Source organism: Apteryx rowi, unplaced genomic scaffold (genome assembly GCF_003343035.1).
Source record: "Apteryx rowi isolate R43461 unplaced genomic scaffold, aptRow1 scaffold_312, whole genome shotgun sequence".
NCBI lineage: Eukaryota > Metazoa > Chordata > Aves > Apterygiformes > Apterygidae > Apteryx > Apteryx rowi.
In genome coordinates this window covers 178,281-203,121 of record NW_020449553.1, presented here as the reverse complement: position 1 = coordinate 203,121, position 24,841 = coordinate 178,281, and the positions used below count along the sequence as shown (strand labels likewise).

Sequence of the window (24,841 nt, the reverse complement as noted above, 5' to 3'; positions counted from 1 at the left end):
GATTAATGCTTCGTATAAAAGCTTCCAAATTAAAGTCAGTTAACTGTCAGAATCTGACATCCTTGATCCAGTTCATTTTCAACTCACTCTCATTATAGAGTTTGAAATATTCAGTCTAGAAATGCATTAAATCATGTTTAATGTGGCATTATGTGATTCATGTCCTCATTCATCAAACGTAACAACTATGTATCCAAGATCATTTTTTTCTGGTGTGGATTTCTTGAATAGAGTATTACAGGAATATTACATAGTAAAATCATGTTAACCTGGAAAAAACTTTCAATTAAAAAAGAGAAAGCATAAAGGCTATTTTACCTTTCTGTTTCTAATGTATCCACTATATATTGCTTCTTTGTTTTTCTCCTTCTTTTCAAAATCCTCTTTAGAAAGGACAAGTTCGTGAACATCCTGAGAATCTGCAGGTTTGCTTATCATCTGTTCATATTACAGAAAAAATATTTAAAATCAAAATAAGAGTTCAAATGAACATAACAGTACAACAATCTAATGATGTGAACTAGGATAATAAGAGTAAAAATGTTTTAAAATAAAGATTGACATCTACTTACTCTGGCAGACTGTCCAACGAAGAACACTGCTTGTTTGCCTCCAACTCCAAAATATGAGATATCACTATTTAAGCTACGAGGCACTGGCAAAGGGCGCACATATCCGGAATGATCACTGAGAGTAAAAGTGGCTTTAATAACTTTTCTCAAGACAAATTTCATTAAAAAAGAAACCCCACATGTAAACAATTTTTATTAAACACTTCTTGCAATCACTTTATTCAGATATGTTTTATTTAAGACCTGGATTAAAACTTATGTGCCTAAAATTCTCARTGTACGTTTTCGGTCTTTCTGGCACACCAAAACTTATTCAGCCATATACATGTAACTTATCTGAATCACTCTTTTGCTTATTACCATCTATATACRCAATTTTTTATGGTGAAGTTCAGATGAAAGAGGAGAAAAGATTTGGCGAGGGTAATTTGCTACAAACAGAAACTGCCTATAACAACAGAGAGAATTTTTCAGTGTAAATACTGCAATAGGGACATGCACAATAGGTGTATGTGGTAAGTACCATGGTAACAGGAAYTATAAGCAAGATTAAACAGTAGAAGGTAAAAGGCAAATCCATCAGTGTTCTCCTTTGACTGTGGTAAGATATTAACTGTGAAGCTTCTGCAAATAAAAAGATTATGAAGCAAGCCTGCTTCTTTATGACATCATGCTTTCATAGAAACAATTTTGAGTTAAAATGAGTCATAATTTTTTTAAATGCAGTCTTGGAGATACAGCTACAAATGCCATCACCACTTAAATTCCATATCTTTTGAATCAGCTTTGACAGATTAGCAGTCTTATCTAATGTAACCAAGTAATAGATCCATTTGGATCCAATGGATCCAAACAGATCCATTTTTCAATTATAGCACTCCCAAATGAAAACACAGTGTAGATAGCTAACCTGGTATAATTTACAGCTATGCTCCCATTGAATGTTATCAATCCACAGTTTGAACCTGTAGCTTAAAAACACTATACATACCTACTGTTACTAAATTCACCTACAGCAGTTTCAGAAAGGAATACTTCCTTACATCTGACTGGGTAAGATGACCCAGAAAAACTTTTTATATACTTACCTCCACTTGCCTGATAGACATTGATCACTGTATTTGGAGATGGATCCAATACAGAAAAATCTCCTCAGCTGTATTATTAATTTATACTGCCCCATTACATTTTACACTAGCTTCTCATAGCTTCAATCATAATTTACTTATCCTATGATCTTGATCTTCAAATTTAGCATCCTAGGTTTAAGGTATTTACAAAGTGACTAAAGGTCGATAACTGTACACAACTTCGCTCCTCTGGGATTTTCTACAGTAAGGTTAAGTCTGGCTGTGCAGGTTGCAGATCTCTTTGGAGCAGATGCATAACTGTAAAATGAATTCTTATAAGCACCAAGAACCACCATAAAACTCTACCTTCTGCTTTAAAAGCAAAAYGCATTTCTTTCACTTAACATTCTTCAATAAACACAAACATCTTCAGGTATAATTCTGAATTATAATGCACCTCATTAAGTTAGAAGACRAAAAGAAAAACCTAAACCAAAACTTGGTATGCATCATTCCCTTGGGGAAACAGTAGCATGACAGACACTGAATGCATTGCTTAATGGGCTACTGAAAGGTATTCAGGTAATATGAACACACCATGAAAASCTACAGAACACAGAATGCTCCTAACTGTATGTAGGCAAGTACAAGACAAGACAGCTTAGGAAAGGCTGTGAGAATAAAAAAAATTCTCCCATTTTCCTTCTCTGTATTTACTACTATCGAGTGTACAACAACTTTCAGTGTCACGCTCTCAAAGTATCATAGTATTAGATGGTCATTTTTGTATTATGAAGCTTCTCAATTTCCTGCCTACAGAAAGTGTGTTTATGTGTGCAATATGCAATAATAGAATGACAACTTTAGAGCTAAGTGTTGTTAGGGAGATGTGTCTTGAAATGAAATGAATGGAAGCTTCTATGAACATTTTTACAGTTTGCTAATTTTTCAGTTTTGTTGTAAAAATGATTAAAACTTTCTAACCTCTCGAAGTCACCTTGTCTTGTAAACTTTGACAATCTATACACAGCCCAGTTGTTAAGCTGTTTAGAAGTCATTCCTCTTCCATTATCAATCACAGCAACTGCTGGTTTTCCTTGGGAGTCATCAAATAACTGTTTGGGGAAAAGACAAAAAGCAAGGAGTACCAAAAATATATATATATATTCAAAACTGCATCTGAAAAAGTATAATATTTCTATCTTACCAACTTTATCTGTATGCTCCGAATACCAGTATTTCGGGACGTAGCTGACAGAGAATTGTCAATCAACTCAGCAAGGGCAAATGCTAAAGAAATTAAAGAAAAAGAACCCTATGAAGATCTTGGTCTCAAAGGATAACACTTAGAAAACAGACACACACTTGCAGTAATTTTTCCCGTGCACACAGGATAATACACTGCCTAAACTGCAATGGACAAGAGGTAAGCACTGTCAGAATGATCAAAGTTATTTAACGGTGATTTAAAAAAAACTTTCATATGTGTATTTTATGATTTGTTTCATCTCTGATTCTCTTGCCTATCTGCTGACAAGAGAATGCAATTACTGGAACCCAAGAACACTAACAGGCTCCTTAATACAAGGTAAACTTATCTTTTCTGCTTCTTTAGATTCAGTGTAATGATTAGGAATGCCTTTGTAGGATACATATGAAAGTCCAAAGCATGCAAAAAACCCCAACTTTTATTTGAGAAGATACTGAGGAAAGAATGAATTATTTGAAAAAAAAAAAAAACTGAGCAGATTTTCAAAAGTGAAAGCTATTTGTTTACAAAAACACAAAGAAAATTGCAAAAATGGCTAAAGAATTTAGTGAATGTTAAATACAACTGTAGTTCTGTCAGATACAGTGCAATACACAACAGAGATAGTAATCCAAATTAATTGCACAAGCTGTTTTTTCTAAATATTAATACTTGGAGCCCTTAGTACCTAATATTTGTGAAAAATTAAATTTAATTTAGGAAAACAGCATCAATCTGGAAAAAAAAACATGAAGTTCTGATTAATTTACTCTGATTGATCAGCCCTAGGGAATAGAATAAACAATTCATTCTGATAAGAAAGCTTTATCCCTACAATTTACATGGTTCTTCAGAGTGTTGCAGTGTGGATTACACTGGCCATAAACTTCATACATGCAAACTTAATCTCTTGACTGTGAGTATCTTACAACACCACTCAAGCATTTGGCACCTTCTCTCACTCCTTTATGAAGTTTAAAAATAGTTTTCAGTTTCCTTGCAATCCTCTTCAATGCTAACAAGAAACAACCTAATAGCCAAGCATCTCTCATGAGATCTATTCTTACTATTACATAGCAAAGAAAAATGGCACTTCCTTGTAAAGTATGGATGTCAATACATGAAACTGCTCAGGCATATCCTTAGAGATGATATGAATACAGAGTATCAGCTGCAGCACACTCAAAACTGGTATCTGCTCTAACAGCAATTTAGTATATACTAAATGAAAGTAGACAGTTTAATATAACTATTTTATGAATTTTAAATACTGGCATTTTTCAGAATATCATAAATGACTTCACTATGGTTTCAAAGAGCAAAGATTAGAAACAAGTTAGAAAAAAAATACACCAGTAACATCATAACAGAATGAGAACTATAATTTATCTTTTTCGTAAACTTGACAACTGGCTTTAGGATTGGAGAACTAGGACCAAAAGTAGTACCAGAACTTCTGGACCATTTTAAGGGTTACTGTGGTAGTAATATGAATGGATGTAGTGCATCCAGAGTGTGAATCCTTTTTTTCCCTGTGTCACCTATAAGTTGCAGAGTACAGAAAAGATAAAGCATTGACTTAAACAGAAATTAGACCATCTACTTTCTAACTAAATTATAACTAATAATTTAACTTTGAGATGAATTTTGCTTGAACTCTTCATACCACTTTGTGAAATGATGTATGTGAAAAGTCCCTCACAAATGCCTGAAGCTTGCTCCCTCTCTTCTAGCGATAATAACGATATAAAACACTAGCAAGCAGTTTTAGCAATAAGATGGTAGAGGAAACACTTCCAGAAAGTTTACTTAAGAAATCAGTGAACTTTGAAAAGACAGTGTTGAGAACCTATGCCTAAATCAGTCTCTGATCCATGAATAAACATTCTTTAGGTCTTTGGGCAATACTATTAGGGGAGAGAAAACAGCAAATGTATGCTGATGATGAGTGACTGCCAGATGGACCCAAACAGAATTTCAGGAAGTTTTTAACTACAGCAAGCAGTCAAGAAACTTTGACAGCTAGGCCCACAGACATTGACAGGCATGGTCAAAGTCTTTCCCTCTCTCGTGGATGCACTTTCCTTCTGTTTCAATACTTCTGGAACACAGTAAGTCTCTGCCAAAGATGCTGCTATATTCAACATTCAGACCATACTGTAAAATGCAGTATTTTCACATGTGGATGGATGACTTGTTACAAAATTTCTGGATAATATGAGAAGTTATCAGTGGAGTTACGCACTTTGTTAGCTTTATGCAATGCACTTTTACACCATCCTTTTGAATCAGATGACAGTTGACAGGATTTTTACACATACTTCATTCATTATTAAGAAAAGGTGTACAGAATGATGCAGGGATTGACGGAATCAGTACAGCAGGGAAGTGATTATAATGAGAGGCAGTGAAAGTGGGAAATGTCCCTTATGAAGAAACAAAAGGAGGAAGAAGGGGAAGAGATCACCTATGTCTGTAACCAAAGGAAGACTAAACATATGCATGCATGCATCCTTTCTCATTTTGTAGTAGTATTCTGAGGCCTGTCAAAAGAGGGGTAACGAGGCTTTCTTACCTAGGGAATGATCAGCATTTAGACTGGAGATGAGTGGTTGCTATGAATTAGGTGATCACTTATAGAAAGTGCAAGCAGTTTTAGCACTTACAGAAAGTGCAGTATTGAATGACTTCACATTCAAAAAGATTTTATGAAATTTAACAGTTCCTTTTGCCCAATTGTTTGAYTGCAGTGCTGTTCATTAGAATGCAGAGCTAGTGTTATGTATATACTTGAAAAATTTCTTTATGATGGAAGTTACAATCATCAGTATACACTAACTCTATTTCTAGATTTTCATGAATTTAAAATTTTGCTAAAAACAAATAAAAACAACCATAATTCTGTAAACATACAATATATTTCTAAACAAAAAAACTTAATTAAAATTTGTCTTCTAGATGTAAAAAAACAGAAAATAAAAGAAATGTTCTTGCAGGATTTGATGACCATGCATCATCTTGCATTTAATGCACAAACCTGTTATTCAAATGCTACTATAAGTACTTGATTTATTTTTTAATTCCATAAAACAATAATTCAACACTGACAGAATCACAACAGAGAAGTATCTCATTCTATTGTTTTTTTTCTTTTTTCTGTTCTGATCTCCTTAATCATGAAATATATATGGAAAAATACAACTTAAAACAAGGAATAACTTCAGAGCCCCTTGAATTCAACATGGTAAGTGAAAAAAGAAACAATATAGAACATTTGTCATTAAAAACATATGACAGGTGAAATTAGCAGACAAGTCAAGCAGCTAGAGGTCAGAGGAACCTAAGATAAGATGTTAGCCATCTACCTCAGAATAGCTTTAGCATCCATAATATGTAGCTCCCAATAAGCCACAGAGCATTTCACTAAAACGTGCCACAAAAGCTAGTGGTATGATTTTGCATAGCAATTCATTTTCAGCTACTCCTGGTCAGCTTTAAGATCTATCACCCTGGCATGAATATGATGAGGAAGTATGACTTCTGACAAGTTAGTCCAGCTATATACTGCACTGCAAAGAAACAGCCCCACTGTTGACAACACCACGGCATAAATAACCTCCAAAGTAGAGTGAAGAAAAAACTGGCATATAAAGAAAAGGAGAACGCAAGTTTGACAGATACAATCCACCCTAATCCATCCACAGTACTTGTTGATCTATACCGTTGCTATTTTCTCTCCTTTACTTTAGACCCCTTCTATATGTTGTTCTCCTATTCCTAAATTCTTGCCCTTGGTAAGCATTTTTAATAGCTTAGAAATTTCTGAACTATCTCACTACTCGTATTGTATTTCTAAAACAAGAAAAGAAAGTTTTTTGACCAAAGCAAACAACAGGCCATGGCAAAATACAATTATTTCTCCCAATCCCATTCTTCAGTTTTGCCAGGGGTTAGAAAAGAGCTGATACACACTGCACATAAGTCAAACTTGATGGTAGCCGCCTATCATCTTGAGCAACTCAGTTCATGGGAAAACTAACAAACATCAACTGCTTCTTCCCCTCCCTAACTTTGGATATATGGTATCACCTGATCAGTTCATATGTCTGTGATCATGATTATGCAGAGAGCCTAACATTTTGAGTAATGTCCTATTTTGCCTTTCAAAGGGGTACTACATACTGTGCATTAGACAGAATGAAAGTCAAGAAATTCAGACCAAAAGGGGAACCAGCGATGGTCTGGCCTCTTCTTCTGGACAAAATTTTAAGAAAGTGTCAACTGTAGAGAGAAGCCTTTGAAGGAAGAGAGAGAGGACTGTTTGTTGTTATGGCTGGTATCTTGTATTAATCTAGCTCTACAGAACCTGTATTTGTAAATGTAGCCTCCATAGAAACATAGTGTTTATCAATAAGTGCAGATGTTGTAGGACACAAAAGGCCCTAACGCTGTGACATTTTCTCTGCTCTATGTTCTCTCTGACAGTTGTATACCAGTCAGTCAAGACCTCATGGGTAAGGTTCAGAGGGCTGACCAACATGAAGCCTTTTTTAGACARCTGGAGGAAGAGTCTTGGTCACAGGCCCTGGCTGAGGGACCTTAATCATCCCAATATCTGCTGGCAGGGAAATATAGTAAGTAATCCAGGAGACCTCTGGAGTGATAAATTCTTGATACAGATGATCATCAAGATGAACAGGGGACATGCTCTACTGGTTCTGTTATTCACAAACTTGGAAAAAACTGTCAAAGATGAAAAGGTGGCATGCAGCCTTTGCTGCAATGACTGTAAGACTGTAGAGTTTAAAATCCCAAGAGAAGTGATCAAGATAAATAGTAGAATTACAGCCCTGGGCTTCAGGAGAGCAGATCTGGGGATATAAGGAATCTGCCTGGCAGGGTCCCATTGAAGACTGCCCTGGATGGCTCATGACAGCTGGTTGGTCTGCAAGGACAACCTCCTCAAASCACAACAACAGTCCATTCCAACGTGCAGAAAGTCAAGCAAGCATGGCAGAAGGCTAGTGCAGATGAATAACAAACTCCTGACTGAGCTCTAATGCTGATAGGAGGAAGTGAGGACAGGCTACCTGGGAGGAATACAGAGACATTGCTCAAATGTGCAGGGATGGAGTTTGGAAAGCCAATGCTCTTATGGAGTTGGAACTAGTGAGGTATGTGAAAGGCAGTAAGAGGGGCTTCTGTAAGTATATTGGTAGCAAAAGGAAGGCTACAATAAACATGGGTCTGCTGATCAATGTGGCAGAGGACCTGAGACAAAAGGCATGGAAAAGGCCAAGGTACTCGATATCCTTTTTTTCCTTGGTCTTCACTTGCAAGGTTTGCCCTCCACTCTCCCAAGTCTCTACACCTACTAGCACAGTGTGTGGGAACACCCATAGTAGAGGAAGACACAGTCAGGGAGCAGACAGGTAAGCCTATGTGAACAGATGAGATGCACCAGAGGGCACTAGAGGAGCTGGCTAGTGCCATTACAAGACCATTCTCTATCATCTTTGGCAACTAGGGGAGCTTTCTGATGACTGGAAAAAGCCTATATCTTCTTTAAGAAGGGCAAGAAGAAGGATCCAGGGAAGCACAGGCTGGTAAGCCTAACCACAGTCTCTAGAAAGGTTATGGAGTAGATCCTCTCAGGAGTCATTTCTGAGCACATGAAGTACAAGGTGACTGGGAACAGCAAGTATAGCTTTACCAAGGGTGAATCATGTCTGATCAATCCACTTGTTTGCTATAATGAGATGAATGGCTCTGTGGACAAGAGGAGAGCAATGGATGCTATATACCTTAGCAAGGTCTTTGACATGGTCTCCCCTAGTAACGTTATAGCCAAATTGCTAGATAAGTGAACGTGATAAAGTGGGTAGAAAATTGGCTGAGCCACCAGACTCAAGAAGTTGTGATCAGCACTATGAAGTTCCAGCTGGCAGCCAGATACTAGCAGTGTCCCTCAGGGATCCATAGTGGGACCAATAACACTAACGTCTCTATTAACAGCCTAGGTGTTGAGCTGGACTGCACTCTCAWTAAGTTCAGGGCTAAAACCAAATATGGGAGAGTGGTCAATATACTGGAAGGCAGGGCTACCACTCAGAAGGACCTTCACAGACTGGAAAAAATGGGCTGAAAAGAACCTCATTAAATTCAACAAAGGCAAATGGAAAGTCCTGCACTAGAGATGCAATAAGCCCATGCAACAGTACCGACTGGGTTTAAAGAAGCTTTCAGAAAAATACTCTGAGGGTCCTGGTGGACATCAAGTTGAACATGAGTCAGCAGCGTGCCCTTGTGGCTAAGGCAGCCAACAACATGCAGGGCTGTATTAATAAGTGTAGCCACTTCTCTATTTAGTGCTTGTGAGACTGCATTGGAAATAGTGTCCAGTTTTGGCTTCCCCGAAAAGACACTGAAATACTGAAGTGATCTAGAGGACGCCCCCAGACAATCAGGGGGCTGGAGCACATGGCATGCAAGGAAAGGCGGGGAGAACAGGGACAGTTCAGGCTTAATAAGAAAAATCTAAGGGAGATCTTATTGCAACTACCTGATGGGAGGATATAAAGAAGATGAAGCCAGATGCTTTTCAGAGGTGCACGGAGATAGGAAAAGAGGCAATGGACAGCTGGAACATGGAAAATTCATCAGATATAAGTTTTTTTTTTTTTTTTAAACCATGACAGTGGTCAAATACTGGAACTGATTGCCCAAACAGGTTCTGGAATTTCTATCCTTGGAGATGTTCAAAACCTCAACTGGACAAGTCCCTCAGCAATGTGATCTAACTGGCCTTGCTTTGAGCAGGGGCTAGACTACATGACCTCTAGAGATCCTTTCTGACCCAAACTATTTTAGGATGCTATATAACAGTTTCACATCTACAAGATTTCCCAACCTTTCCCTGAAAAGCCCTTGGATGGCTACTCCAGGCAATGATTATCATATATAGGTTGTCATCTTCAGCACTGTCAGGTTCAGCCATCAGTTCAGAGCCACAAGGTAATGAAACAGTACTTGGTCTTTTCCTTTGCAAAAGCCTTGAGCTGAAGTAGAGGGACAGAAGCATCAAGCAAAATTTAACAAATTTTGCACAGACAAGGGACACAGGCTAATTTGTGCTGCTATACTTGGGTTTTATTCATTTTGTTCACAAAGTAAAAACAAGAGCCTTAACTAAGCAGAACAGAATGTACCAGCCTGGAAAAATGAAAAACTAAGATCCATGATTGGCAAGAAAACGCGAATAACAAATGACGCTTTATCATCTCTCCCAGCGTACAAAGTAGGGTCAAGAGGTGAAAAAGGCAGGTAGCTGGTTCAAAGCATAGAAAAGAAAATGATGCTTCACATGACATGCAATTAAGCTGRGGGCTTAATACCACGAAACACTGTGGAAGCTTAAATTTTATATGGTTCGAAAAGTAGCTGGACAAGTTCATGTAAAACAAAAATCCACAGACGAACTCAGAAGTCCCTGAATCAGCTCTGCTGTAAGTATCTTTACATGGCTCTTCTGTTCTCATATTCTCAGGTATTTCCTATTGGCTGCTGGTAGGAACAAAAAAAACAGAGCTAGGCAGAATGCTTGGTGTGGTCTAATACAGCAATTGTTGTGCACAGGGAGTCAAACACATTGTTGTTCAAAGTACACTTACAGTTTGGTCACAGTGCCTCAAACACTAAAACTGTCTTTTTTAGGGTGAGGGTAGGAGGGCAGGCAACAAATGGGCAAAAAGAGACCAAGAGGGGCAAAAATAAAATGGTACTTAAAGATTATAAACGACTGCTGTTTAAAGGCACTGGTGAGATTGTTATGGTACAGAAATCCCTGTGGAAACAGGATCAATGTTTAGCGCTTGAGTCTCAATGTTTGTGTTTTTTCTGGACAATTTTGAGTATGCAGTACCTAGGATATACATACTTAAAAAGTGATCATAGGTACAGACAGAATTTTCTGAAAAGCTATACAAGGAAATTAATTTTTCAATAAAACAAATCAGAAAACAAATCAGAAAACTAATAAAAAACACTAGTTACACATTTAATATACCAATTAAATAAAAACTAAAAGCATCTTTTTAAAGAAATACTTGCTCTCATTGGTAGGTTAAGTATCCGGTCTTTTGTATTCCTGTGTATTCCACTACAGGTGGAATAGCAGACAAAATTCTATGCTAGCTCATATAAAAGCTGTTCATCAAGTTGGTACACAAGAGTTTTGTGTACAAGATTATTGTAAGCACAGGAGATATAAAAACCTGATGACACTAATGCTGACCTGTCTTGATGACATCCACAAGGCTACCATTAAGACCAAAGTCTTGTTTCTTCTAAAATATCCAAAGTTCTTACAAAAGTATTTGAGGAAGTACCTCTGTAAATGTGGAATCTTACATGGCAATTTTGAGTCACTTTTAAGAAAATAATGTGTTTAAAGAACAAAATTTTTTATTTTACAGTTAAGTTTTTTTTACCTGCTGCAATTAAAACAAATTATTCATAATTACATTATATTCATATAATCATCATTTATGCAAGATTTTTTGGCAAATACTTACGCAAAGGATTTTGCCCTTCACTGGCATAATACTCATACATGCCACTTTTGACAAGAGTATCATAGTGTGGCAGGAAGTCAATTCGTTCCTTTGTTGCTGAAAGTAGCGTTTGATCAACTGACTGTAACAGATACAAAGTAACTCCATCTTGAACAAGTTCACCTACAGTGAAGATGAAACAAAGTATATCATGTAAAGACCCTTCATCGTTACAGTCAGCTTTTGTTCTCAAAACAAGTACAGTTACAACCTCAGGTAATCTCTGTATTTTCTTAGGCACTGACTACTCAACCTTCTGGGAACAACATTTAGTTTAAAATCTTTTCACATTTCCAATCTTAATAAAGCAAGTTCTCTCACGTGACTGCTATTTATATATCAATTTGTCCCATTATTTACAGAAATTTGTGATGGAAGGCAAAAAATTACTTTGCATAACTGACATCATACTAACTAGCAGTTGTTAAAGTTTTCTGTGCAAGTCAGTTTTGTCACAATTCTTGACAAAGTATTATGGGATTTGTACTTCCATTTAATTACTGCATGTAATAGAATAGAATAGAAACAATGAACATGGGATATTTACAATCAATATGGGATAGCTGTAATTTATTTCACCATCTATGATACTTACTGAAGTTGTCTTCTGTAATCTCTTTCCTGTTTGTTGTGGTGATAACAAAGTTTTCATCAGAAGCTATGCCAAATGCCTACAAAATTGAAGGAGATTCAATTATGAGCAACTATTCCATAAAATATCCAGATAAATGAGAACGAATAGTGGTCTATTTACTTTGCCACAAACTACTGAAAAGTGACCAAATAATTTTCCTGTATTACCTTAGAAATAGAACACAGTCAGTTTAATCCCRGAACTTGACTTTATTTGCTTTCTTAACTTAGCCAAAACTGTCCGTACCAGAGTACTTTGTTTTCTTGCCTGCTTAAAAAATTTCTATGGAACAGGAAGTTTTATGAAGGAGGAACTGTCTTACAGGTAACCACCTTGAAGACTGAAGAATGAGATCTGAACAGCTCTATTTTAGACTGTGCAACCACAACAGCAGTGGTCATGACCTAGAGGGTAGCCTATATTTTACTGCACTCTCTTAAGGCATTAAGCTGACCAAACAATCCTTAAAGTTTGATACACATTAAAAACTCTCCTTACGTTGAACGAGTGAGTGGCTCTTTGTTCTCCAGATATATCATATATAGTAAAACTGGATTGCTTTTAGAATATTCTTTTACCCAAGTATCTTCCAAACCTAAACAACCTTTGCCTCTTGCTATCTCCAAACTCAGTAYGTTTCTATAGCTTAGGCCTATAGTTCTCAAGTTTTATAAGCAGTCTTCCTTCTACTGTTCTGCAGAAACTTTCTATATAGATTTGTATGCCTCTACATTCTTGTTTGCCCTAATTTCTGCACCCTGACCTCCAACATTCATCTCTGAAAATAAAAATCCAAATATCCATATTTTCTCCTGCTTTTCCAAATCTTTGAAACTTAAGTTCAAAGTAATGTCAACCCTGGTCCTGTTTAGTTTAATCTACTCTTTCAATCCTGCAGCTAGTATTTCCAATAGGTGCTTTCTGCACTCTTAGCCAGAATCTTCTCCCAAAGCCCTCACATTCCATGTATCAGCTTCCTCTCATTTCCCATACCTCTTTCTTTCTATTCCTAGTGCTCAGACTCAAAGACGTTTTTAAATTCTGCTTAGGTTTCATTAGAGATGTCTGCTTTCAATCTTCCTGGTTGCTACTACATKAAAGATATGGTTAGTATCCATTGGCAAAATATCTCAATGCATGTTGCCAAATTATTCATACTATTTGTCGCAAGTGAAACAAATGGAAATGACGTCAAGAGACTGATGTTCAGAGTTAAGAGTCTGGAATAATTATTACTTTTGAACTTTCCTTTGTATAGATCACTTCAATGTAACCTCTCATATTACATAAATTTTCACATGGCAAACCTGCGCAGGGGAAAAAAGTGCTCAGAGGAAGGAAAACAAGCAAATAAAAATATGGATAATACAAAACTAATACACTACTGTGCTGTTGAAGGTTAATACAGAATACTCGAACTGGAAAGTCTGAAATTGGAAAGCATAGACAAGGATCTTTTTCTCCCAGGTAAAATTCTAGCTTCCCTGTTTTTGCTACCTCCCCAAAGCTTTTCTGCTCTCACAGCCTTATGAAARGTGCAGTATTTACTTTCAGGCAGCAGGTAAGCAGGATGGTGTACTGCATGCCCAAGACAGCAGCCTGCTTACTCCGTAGGAGCAGCCTCCTCCTTTCTGTCCTCCCTCCATTCCACGAGAGGGCTTCAACTCAACTCTTGGTAACAGCCTCAAGGGCAGAGCTACACTTGCATTTCCTGGGTGAGCCCTACATGACTATCTCCTGGCAGCAGCTCCTTTCTGCTTAACTCCAAATGGTTGTCATTCACATAAGATAAGTTACTAGGCAGGATCATGGACTAAGTTTGGCACTCTTAACTGCAGATAACCTGTTTTTCTTGTCTACATGGGAATGTAAGAGGCTATATCCTTTGTAAACTTTGGCCAATTTAAGATCAAAATTCTCAATTGGAAAGTTTCACTTATAAGTCTTAATTTGTTGTACTTCTTCCTTCCCTCTACCCCACAATCTTGGCTATCCCAACCCCTGTCTCTTCCCACTATGCCAAGCAGTGGTGTAGTGATTGTGTAGCTGTCCCATTATATGGGCACAGTCTTCAGGAGCATGAGGTGCTCATCCCTGAATAAAAAAGAACCTATTGGATATTTTACTTGAACAGTTGATGGTGTGTCATTTGATTCTGTTAAACAGTGTTTGGTCAGAAGTTTCATTTCTCTCTAAGACTCCAGCATGTAAGAGACATGTCACGGTATCTTTAATGTTCAGATTTCGCTGCTGAGCTCCTTTCAGCTGGGTATTATGCCTGCCTTTTTTCAAATAAACACAGAAGATGCATCCACTTCTTAACTTCAGAAGATTCAAGTGACAACCTAATCTGTGTTCAGATTGTAAATTTATTGATTATTCATAAATTGTCAAGACTCACAATCACAATCTAGCTTTTTACATCACCAAAATCTTGAAGAGTACAATAGAATCACTACAGTCAGAAACACCCCTGCATGTTTGCCATGAAAAAGTGTTGGAAGTTACTGCATCAAAATAGCTAGGCAGAATGCTTTCTTTGGGGACATGAAAGAAAAAGGTTTTGGGAAAACAGGGAAAACACAGAGACAAGCTCCAATCTAGGCAAAAATAATTATATATATATATATATTTTTTTTTCTGTAAAAAGAGAAGTGGACATGTGAAAAAACAAGGATTAATGAACTGTTGGTTACATATGATCAGTACATGCATGTGCAAAAATCAAAATACTACAAAAATCCTGAACAAAAAGGTCCCCAGTCTTGATAAAATGATTGGATTGTGTGATTTCAGTTGTATAACAAGGTTCTGCAACTACATGCATACAAAMCCCCCCCCAAAAAACAACAACAACAAAAACAGCTAAAGAGTGTAGAAGATTAAGATCAATGAACCAGATTCTGAGTAGTTATGGAGTGGCGGGGTGAAGAACTGCTGACAAAGAACCACTTGAATTGTTTGCTAAGCCACAGATGATAACTATGCTCAGAGGTGTATTGAGCATAAACTGCAGGGTTTCAGTAGCAGGGAGTGGCAGAGGTGACCTTTGTGGGATGCGGCCATGTATTGCCCTGTGCCACTCACAGCCAGCTGCAGCTGGCTCAGAAACCAATAAAAACAACCCGCTGTGTGCCAAAACCTCAACTTGGCAGAGGAAAACATGGCACCTCTGCTCAAATATATATTAAGAGCGAGCAGTGGCCACTAAGTGGAAGAAATGCAGGAAACGTGAGGGGAAACAGAGGAGACACACAGAAGAAGGCATCCCTGGGGACACGGCTGGAGATGCACTCTTGGAAGGAGGCACTCCACCCCATAGCAAAGACACCCCTGAAGGGGCTGTGACCTGTGGGTGGCCCATGATGGAGCAGAGGAAAATGAACAGGAAGCACAGAGGAGTGGCAGAAAGAAACTGTTAAGTGCACAACCCCAACCGCCACCTGTTGCTTCACCAGATGAATTGGGATGGACTGAGCATAAGGCATGGTGAATACAAGGGAAGTTTAGACTAAGAAGTGGGGAGGAGAGGTGTTTGACAGAAGCTGAGCCTGGGGAAGAGGGAGGAAAGGTGTTTTCCTTGACTGTTTGTTAATTGTTTTCCCTCCCCTCTCCCCCATACCCAAATCAGTAATCAAAAGTTTGTGTTAATTGTAATAAGTTAAATTAAGTAAAATCCCCTGAGTTAAGACTGTTTTTCCTGAAACAGGAAGTCAGTTGTTATATCTATGAAATCATACAGAAGCCAAAAAGCTGTCTTTATTCAAGCAAAAGAAGTGTATCCTTTACAAACTGGAGGCTCAATCTGGAACACTGCACATGTTTCATAATAAATAAATAAAGCTAATGGAGCTCAATTTGTTGGCAGATACTTATGACATGAAACTAATTTAATGTTAAAAGATTAGTTTGGAACAACTGAAGGAAGAATGCCAGACATCCAAGAAGCTTTCACCAGAGCAATTCACAGGTGAGATACATGAAACTGTGAATGAGTTGTGATCTCTCAAACCTTTATAACTGAACCAAGGTTCAATTCACTAGCAACTAAAACTCCTTCAACCAGGCCTTGGTTTAATTTTTCCTCACGTGTGAGCTCATAAGCGCCCACAGCAAATGTGGCTGCTATTTGATCTGACGTCAACGACACGCACTGTGAAGCTTATCTGGCTACTAAGCAAACTAGAACATTTAACATGAAGAAGTCATCCTAGATTTTGCCTCTAGATTTACCATCTGCCTTGGAAAAGGTGTTCAACAACTAAATCTTAAACTTTGCATGTATGCTAACATGGCTCAATAACATGGGTAGACTTGAAGTGGTAAGTGAAGGAGGAATAACATGCTGTAAATACACAATCACTGGTCTGCTTCCAGTGGCTCTCCAGTCTATTAACTAACACTGCAAAATATAAAATAATCATTGTTGGTGCTATTTTTTTCAAACTAAAGGAACAAGACAGTGTCACACATGACAGACATAAAACATTGAAACCAAAACTACAGTATCTTTACAGAAGATGATACTTCTCCACTTGCAACTCAAATTTTTCCAGCACAAACAGGAATCTTGTTTTAGTGAACCAAGGCAGTATATGCTACTTGTCCAGTACCAACTCCCCAGCAACAAAAGATCCATTATCAGTGGCACTGTAAATTAGTTATTTTCTTTCATAGCTTTAATATGTGTTATAGAATTAAGTGGCATAAAAATCTTTTAAGAAAGGCTACAGAAAGAGTATACAAGTTCTGAAAGCAACTTTCCCACAACAAGCAACTTTCATACCTTTAAAATTGTCTGTCTCCTACGGTAAACATTTCCAATGGGCAGATGCATGAGAACAATGTGAAAAGCTGGCCTCGCAGCTTAGTGATGTAGCCAAGGGATAACAGCGACATAACAGCCCAGTCATTCAGTCATGTTCCACAAAGTGGCATTTAGCCCAGGAATAATTTTCTGGCTAATAGAACTGTATTGCTGATGTTAAATAAGATGTTCTCTTAAAGGGCAATTGAACTGCATTGGTTAATTGTAATGAAATCTGGCAAGGGCATTTCAATACGGTCCTTTATAGCTACCCATTTTCATAAAACTTTTTTTTATTTATAAGTGCACCTCAGCTATCTAGCAGAATAAAAAGAAACATAGCTTTGCTTTGAACACTTCATATTGGTTCAGTGGATCCTTTGCTAGGATTTGTTCAGGAACCTAAAAAGGGGGCCTAAATGTCACATGCAAACTCTACAAGGCATGCAGCCTTCTGTAACTTTGCATACAATCAACTGAATGCTCCATGCTGTTTAATTTATTACCTGAAAGATACACATCTACCAGGTAGCTATCCTGTTCTATGCCATGTTAAAAAGAGAATTATCAGTTCAAATTGGAAGAAGCTTACTAGATCAACAAACTGATGGAACTATAATTAAGGAAGAGGATTTTATTCTCAAACCACAGATTTGTTTTCAAACTGGGAACTGTCTTTCAGTAGTGCTTACTGGATACTGAGGCATTTTTATCATGTCTCTCAATTGTTCATACAACTAAATAATATTAAGTTCATTCATACAAATTAGCAGATACAAATCGTAGGATATTAACAGATTAAGTGGAGACTAAGCCCTTGCTAGAAGTACTTGAGAACAACTGTATATAACCCATAAGAGTGCTAACCAGATAAACTTTTCCAGTACGCTGACACGTCAGCTAGTCCCAATAGATGATGATGATGATGATAAGAACACACAGGGTAGTGGAGCAAGTATGATAAGAATCATCTTCAGGCAAGCTCACTCAAATTCTAATATCACAAAAGAAACATAAAACATCTTTGGACACCAACAGAAAGATAAGGTTCTAAAGGTCTCTAGAAAAGCAGTTGCATTTGAAACAGATAAAAATTATTTCTAAGCATGCTAGCTGGAGCTCAAATCAAGAAGCTGTATATTACAGAAATACAGGAATACCCAGTAGCTCATATTTTCTAGGCAGACGGTCACTTGAAAAAAAGACTACAGGCAAAACCCAGCAATGGACATTAGTGTTCTGAAACATCCTCCAGCCATCCTTATTAACAGTGACCCCAATTCAAAGAAAGAATTACGCAAGACTAAATTTGCAGAACTTTAAGTGCCCTGTACTTTGCATTATTTGAATTTCTGAAAATAGAGAAACTTACTGATACAGTTATAAATATTTACAAGGAGATATCAATAAAGATGTTAAGAAGCAAAGCAGATAGTTCAATAAAAACATTAAGAACATTGTTACATATCACAAGATCCAGTAAAGTTTTTATAAGCTTATGGGAAAACAAAGAGAAAGTGAAGAGAGGGAAGCTACATGGCARAAGTTCTCTATGGTTGCATATACAAATCTAAGAAATCCTGTCCAGCAAGCTAACCTATGTGTCTTTTCAAGATTTGCATATTCATTAGTGCTTTAACGAGCTAAAAGAAGCTGGGGACCCTAAAATTGATGCAGAGAGCATGCTGTCATTAATAGACTTGTTCAGAGCCTAGACAAACACAGGAACTTTCATCAGAAATTCACAAGCAATTGTCTGTAAAAGCACAATCACGAATATTAATGAATGGYGTTATCAACCAAAGATTTAACATCAATTCCATACAGCTTCCACCATGAAAATACATTGTACGGCATCATGTGTTAAAGTAACAAGCAATTTGGAAACCACCTCTGGAATGCAAAAATACTTTGTTACATCCAGGAAGTTGCCCCTGGATAACTAATGCTAAAGGAATGCTGAGACTCTGCATCTTTCTATATCACCATTACTCAAATCTGAGCAAGAACTTAAAAACCACATATTCTTCCAAATCAGTCAACACGTACATTTTAATAATGTACCAGAATGCACACAGATACGCAAACTACACCCTTCTTTCCACTAAAATAGGAGTAACAGAAAGGAAGATGCTACACACAGCATTTCGGTGAAGACTGAAATACCAATACGATACCATTCGAAAAAAACTCAGTGTGAATGTTGGCTATTGCATCTTAAAAGTGCCTTAGAGTATCTCCAACTTACTTCCCGCCCCAGGAAAAACTTGTTTTGGGTATGTATGGCATGTTTAAACAATATTTATTTTGGTTGCTTTTTTCTCCTTCTTCTCTCTCTCTCCACACAGCTAGACGAGACCAGGCCAGAGCCTCCACCGAATTCGCTGCCATCCTCCAGTCCTGATGCCACATGTCAGAGCAGATGACCCTGTGTGGCACCCTGAAAGGCCATGATGGCTGGGTGATGCAGATTGCCACCACCCTGCAGTTCCTGGACAGGATCTTCTCTGCCTCACATGACAAAACCATCATGATGTGAAATCTGACTCAAGATAAGAGCAACTATGGGATCCTGCAGCAAGCCCTGTGTGGCCGCTCACGCTTTGTCAGCAATGTGGTTATCTTTTCTGATAGGCAGCTTGCTCTCTCAGACTTCTAGGACAGCACCCTGCATCTCTGGAACCTCATCACAGGCACCACCACCCACTGCTTTGTGGGCCAGACTAAGGATGTGCTAAGCATGGTCTTCTTGTCTGACAACTGCCAGATCATCTCAGGCTTCAGGGACAAGACCATCAAGCTCTGGAAGACCTTGCACGTCTGCAAGTGCATGGTGCGGGACAAGAGCCACGCAGACTGAGGGTCATCTGTGCACTTCTCCCCAAACAACAGCCACCCCATCATCTCTCCTGCAGCTGGGACAAGCTGGTGAAGGTTTGGAACTTGGCTAACTGCAAATTGAAGACTAACCACATCAGGCACGTGGGTTACCTCAACACAGTGACTGTCTCACCCAATGGGTGCCTCTGGCAGCAAGGACAGCCAGGCCATGTTTTGGGACCTGAATGAAGATTAGCACCTGTACACCCTTGACAGGGGGGACATCATCAACACCTTGTGCTTCAGCCCCAACTACTATGGCTTTGTGTTTTTCTTTTTTTTTAATTTTTTCGGCTCCCCAGTACAAGACAGACATGAACTTACTGAAGCAAGACCAGCAAAGGGCCACGAARGTGATTAAGGAACTGGAGCATCTCTCATACAAGGACAGGCTGAGAGAGCTGGGACTGTTTAGCCTGGAGAAGAGAAGGGTCAGGAGGGGTCTTATCAATGTGTATAAAAATTTGATGAGGGGAGTAAAGAAGATGGAGTCAGACTCTTCTCAGTGGTGCCCAGTGACAGGACATGAGGTAATGGGCACAAATTGAAACACAGGGAATTCTGTCTAAATATAAGAAAAAACTTTTTTTTACTGTGAGGGTGATAACACTGGAACAAGTTGCCCAGAGGGGTTGTGGAGTCTCCATCCTTGGACATACTCAAAAACCAAGTGGACGTAGCCCTGGGCAACCTGCTCTAGCTGACCTTGCTTTTAGCAGGGAGGTTGCACTAGGCCATCTCCAGAGGTGCTTCCAGCCTCAACTACTCTGCAATTCTGTGAGTTCCTGATTAAAGAATCTTGACAAGTAAGTAAATGAACACAGGTTTTATAATACAAAAAATATAATTATTGCAAGATGGATAGATTTTATCATTAAAAAGTGAAGTATTGTACTGAGCAAATTTATTGGAATAGTAGCTTCGTAAGGTATCCAAATACCTTTAAATGCCTTTAACAGTTATCATTAGGTGATACAAATAGCTGAAGTTCCTAATATTTATTCACCTAATATTCAGTCACCTGATCATAAATAATTTCATTAACATAATTTATTAGCCATTAACAAGCAGATATGCACAAAAATTAAACTTATTTCTTGAGTTTCCACCATGACTGTATTTCTTCTTCCCCACATTTTTAATGAATATCCTTTTTGCCTCTTAACATGTCGAAACACTGGAATTCATTTCAGTGGACTGAGAGAAGAATCTGCTTAAAATTAGGCAGAAGGGACAGATACAATGGGCAGTTCAGCAAAAGACCTGACAAATGATTAAAAGCAAAATACTTTGGTTTATTGGGGTGTCTTAATTTCAAGTATTTACTTAAATTACTGCTTTCTGTGCAGGTGCACATTTCTTCAAATCATGGGGTCACTACAATGAAAAAAGTTTCAGAAGATTTAAAGAAGCATTTATAAATGCATTCACTTCGTATTTAAGTAGTGACACTAGCTTTAGTACCATTAGCTATACTGGTACTTCATTCCAAAGCCTCTCAAATACCCTTGTACACGTAGCAAAGCCTCTGTGCATTTTCAACACAGATAACTTGTTGCTTAAAACACATTGTGACCTCTCTCAGCCCTTGGAAATATTCCAAGTAGTTTAACACCAAACTGAGGTGTTCAAACTTCACTGTGTAGCTAGACAACTTGAGCAGGGATCAGGGATTGCCATTAGCCACAAACAGAGCTTATCTTCATTCCTCTCACTGCAGTAAAATATTTTCAAACTATACTCCAAAAAAATCAGAACACCTCAAAACCTCATGGTTCTGGGGACTGAAATTACAAGATTGTCCACATGTGTTTCACAGTGCTCAAATGGAACAATCAAGCTAGCAGATCATTTTTAATTATGAAGTTTCCGCTCTAGGATTGATCACAAGGAAGAAGAATGAAGCCTATTTGCAGCAGTCCTCCTTTATATGATTTTTTTTAAAATCATTTTTACACTCAATATGATTTATTTGTATATAAAGTCACATCCAACCGCATTGTCATGTATTAGCTTGTCTTTAGGGAACAGTAACAAAATTCATGAGGTGACAACAAGCATTCATGAGGTGACAAAAAGTTTCAAAACTGAACAAAGAACATTTTAATAACAAAGCAGAAATATTTTATATGACAACAGATTGAGAGGAAATGAATCAAATCCTTAACCCAACTCACACTGACCGAACCTCTTATCTGGAAAAATCGATTATTTTGCAACACCTTCTCTCCATACTTACCTTCTCTTCATACTATGAAAAAAGTGTAAGAAGCCTTAGGAAACAGCAGCCTAAGACCATGCCTTCAGGCATTCAATTATTTTCAACTCAGGAACCTCAAAAGTTGCAGTCAGGTTTAATCTTACTATTTTTCAAGATTACCATTCTCTTAACTCCAGTTTGTCCAGCTACATCCAAAGGAGTTCTCTAATGCCATAGAAAGACATTCACAGCAGAAATAGTTCCAACAGCTTAATAGATTTCTGACACCTTTGTCAGACATTATCACTCCCACAACCCAGCTGGCAGTCTGAAAAATGCATGTGTACCTTAGCTGCTACAGTAGAATAATTCAACTGCGTGACAAACGGCCAAAGTAAATTTAAAGCAGAGCCTGTACTGAGGTTGAGCTACTCACTTGACAGGGTAACCCTGGAAACCAACATTGCTAGATACACTGTATTTGCCCGATCAAGCACTCAGCTGGTCTCTAATTAACTTTAACTGGAGAGAAGTGAATATGACATTCTGCTTCTCTCTCCTCTTAAGCAAGCTTTGAGTTGTTTTGAATATCAACTAAACATTTATTTCTGAACTTTCATCACTTCCCTGGTAAGTTTTCAGCACCATAAACTGGGGAAAGTGCCTCAGTCATGTGAATCCAATCATCATCTTTTTCTTGTAAATAGTAGTTGCAACTTTCAAGATTCCAGAAATATTGCACTTCGGAGTAAAACACTTGGAGAAACACATACACAGTGCAAAATACTCAGAAACACTGAGATGCCAAGTCTTACAAGAACTTCCCATACTCTATTACTGTGCCATAAATCAGACATCATAATTCCTGAACCTCAGCCTGAAAGTTTTCACTGTACCAGCATTGCTGATCATGTCAAACAATCTGCCTAAACATGCTGACAGGCATTTGGAGTTGGATGTCCCATACATAAGATAATGAAAGCTGCAATGAATAAAGAGTCACTACACTGAAATTAGCTGTGATGAAGGCAACTCTGAACTCAGAGAGCCAACACATTTATTACGAGAAGCCCTTTCTCCAAGAGAATGATCATTTGAGATTCTTGTTGCACAGGTTTTTAAGAGCTCCAACTGCATTATCCTTAAGATTTCAACACCTCAAAATGGTCACCAGGGTAGTCGATAAGGATTAGGGTGTTGACATGGTAAAGACTTCTGCTTGACTTTTGTTTCACGGACATCAAACCCAAACACACCAAGTTCTGCTTTACCATGCCAGACTTTTCAAACACAATGTTGCACATCTGAGCGGTCTGCCTAATGACATCAAAGTACTGAATCCACAATGCTGATACATTTTCTGAGATAAGAAAACTCAGAAGTTGTCTGTCTCCAAGATTTGTCACATGTGATAATGATGATTTATTTCTATATAAGACTACAGATATACCAAAAGCTCTGTGAACTACTGAACTCCGTGGAGTTGCACGGAAACAGAAGTCACTGGAGCATGCAGCATACAATGAGCAAGGAAAAGAAAGGCTTCTTTTGTCCATAAGAAGTTGCAAATTAGTGTYAACCCCACCCAGTCCATTAATTACAAAAATTAACAAAAAAGATGGGTTAAACATCATCAACACATTTGCCCTGAACACTGAAAATATGAAGTATCCTTGCAATTCTAGAAGGTCACCCAATACAGTTGTGATGGGGAAAAGAGAGGGGACCCATTAAGACTGCTATATTCTCAGAAGAAATCATTTAATATTACTGAAGGTACTCATAGGAGATAGGAACCCTACAATGATGCTCCATTAAAAAGGAGAAAAAAAGGGGATTCTGTACATTTGAGTGGTAAATTGGGTAGCCACAATCTTATTGTATACTTTATGTACAAAAGGACCACCTATTTTTAATTCAGTTCTTAGAACACCATGAATCCATTTCGCTGCCTAACTTTTCAGGATGTTATGTCACATAAAGAGTATCAATTTCTTTATTTCATTCAGCTACTTCTTTCTTTCTGAACTTATGAACTTTAGGCACACTAATTAGATAAAAGGTATGTGCCAACACTTGATAACCAAGTTGAGTAGTGTTAGTACATTAAATAATAATACACATCAGCACCTCTAAATGAATATACCCTTTTGAAAACTGCAATAACAGAATTATGCAAGGAGGAGCTAGACATGTATGACAGGCATTCCTGTTGACATTGACAATTCAAAGCTTCCATCACAGTAAGAGACCATTATATTAAACACTATCCAGACGTAGAACAAACTAGACAATTTTCTCCAAGAATGTATAGCCTAGAGAACAAAGTGCAAACTACACTGGATGAAGGAACTAAAATAGAATGCTTTATCAAATTAAATTAGTGCGTAATTTACAGCTGATTTTCCTGTGTGCCTCATGATATAAAAAGATACACAGGCAGCTAATAGATTTATGGCATTTGTTACTCCCTCGGTAAACAAAAGTATGACAGAAAATGGGCGATGCCTACTGGTATGATAGGCAAGAGTCGTAAGTCCATTTCAAAGTCAAGTAAACAGCATGCATGTAGAAAAGAAATCTCCACCTCCAAGAATTTTGGAGAGAGAATAAATTCACATTTTGTGTAATAAAAGGAAAGGAGAACTAAAAGACACACGAGACAGCAAAGACGACAAAGTATGAAAACTATTTGAGCCGCTGCCACCATTACGGCCTTCAGACGGAGGGTTACACATCTCATGACAGGAAACAGGCAGTGCTTATTTCCGACACCTTGGACAGCAGAAGGAGAGAGGCTCGCTCCGGCCCGGCTGC

The 24,841-nt window shown here is 37.9% G+C and overlaps 1 protein-coding gene and 1 pseudogene across 7 annotated transcripts in view; one reads left to right on the top strand and one right to left on the bottom strand.

Moving 5' to 3' along the window:
- SMCHD1 (structural maintenance of chromosomes flexible hinge domain containing 1) overlaps positions 1–14,352 on the bottom strand; it is a 77,609-nt gene extending 63,257 nt beyond the window's left edge. For 4 of the 7 annotated variants that reach the window (XR_003254335.1, XM_026070554.1, XM_026070557.1 and 1 more), the window contains exons 1-7: positions 13,131–13,208; positions 12,099–12,174; positions 11,465–11,626; positions 2,850–2,932; positions 2,627–2,757; positions 573–687; positions 319–438 (exon numbers count right to left, since the gene is read on the bottom strand). Coding sequence is in view for 6 of the 7 variants with exons in the window: in XM_026070554.1 (XP_025926339.1) it covers positions 319–438; positions 573–687; positions 2,627–2,757; positions 2,850–2,932; positions 11,465–11,626; positions 12,099–12,174; positions 13,131–13,193 (750 nt within the window). In the remaining variant the exon portion in view is untranslated. Of the gene's footprint in view, positions 1–318; positions 439–572; positions 688–1,660; positions 1,847–2,626; positions 2,758–2,849; positions 2,933–11,464; positions 11,627–12,098; positions 12,175–13,130; positions 13,209–13,685; positions 13,737–14,263 lie in introns of those variants that run through there. The other 3 variants (XM_026070555.1, XM_026070556.1, XM_026070560.1) reach the window with 3 other exon arrangements.
- Positions 14,353–19,156: 4,804 nt separating this feature from the next.
- Positions 19,157–20,116, top strand: LOC112968362 (annotated as a pseudogene).
- The last annotated feature ends 4,725 nt before the right edge of the window (positions 20,117–24,841 follow it).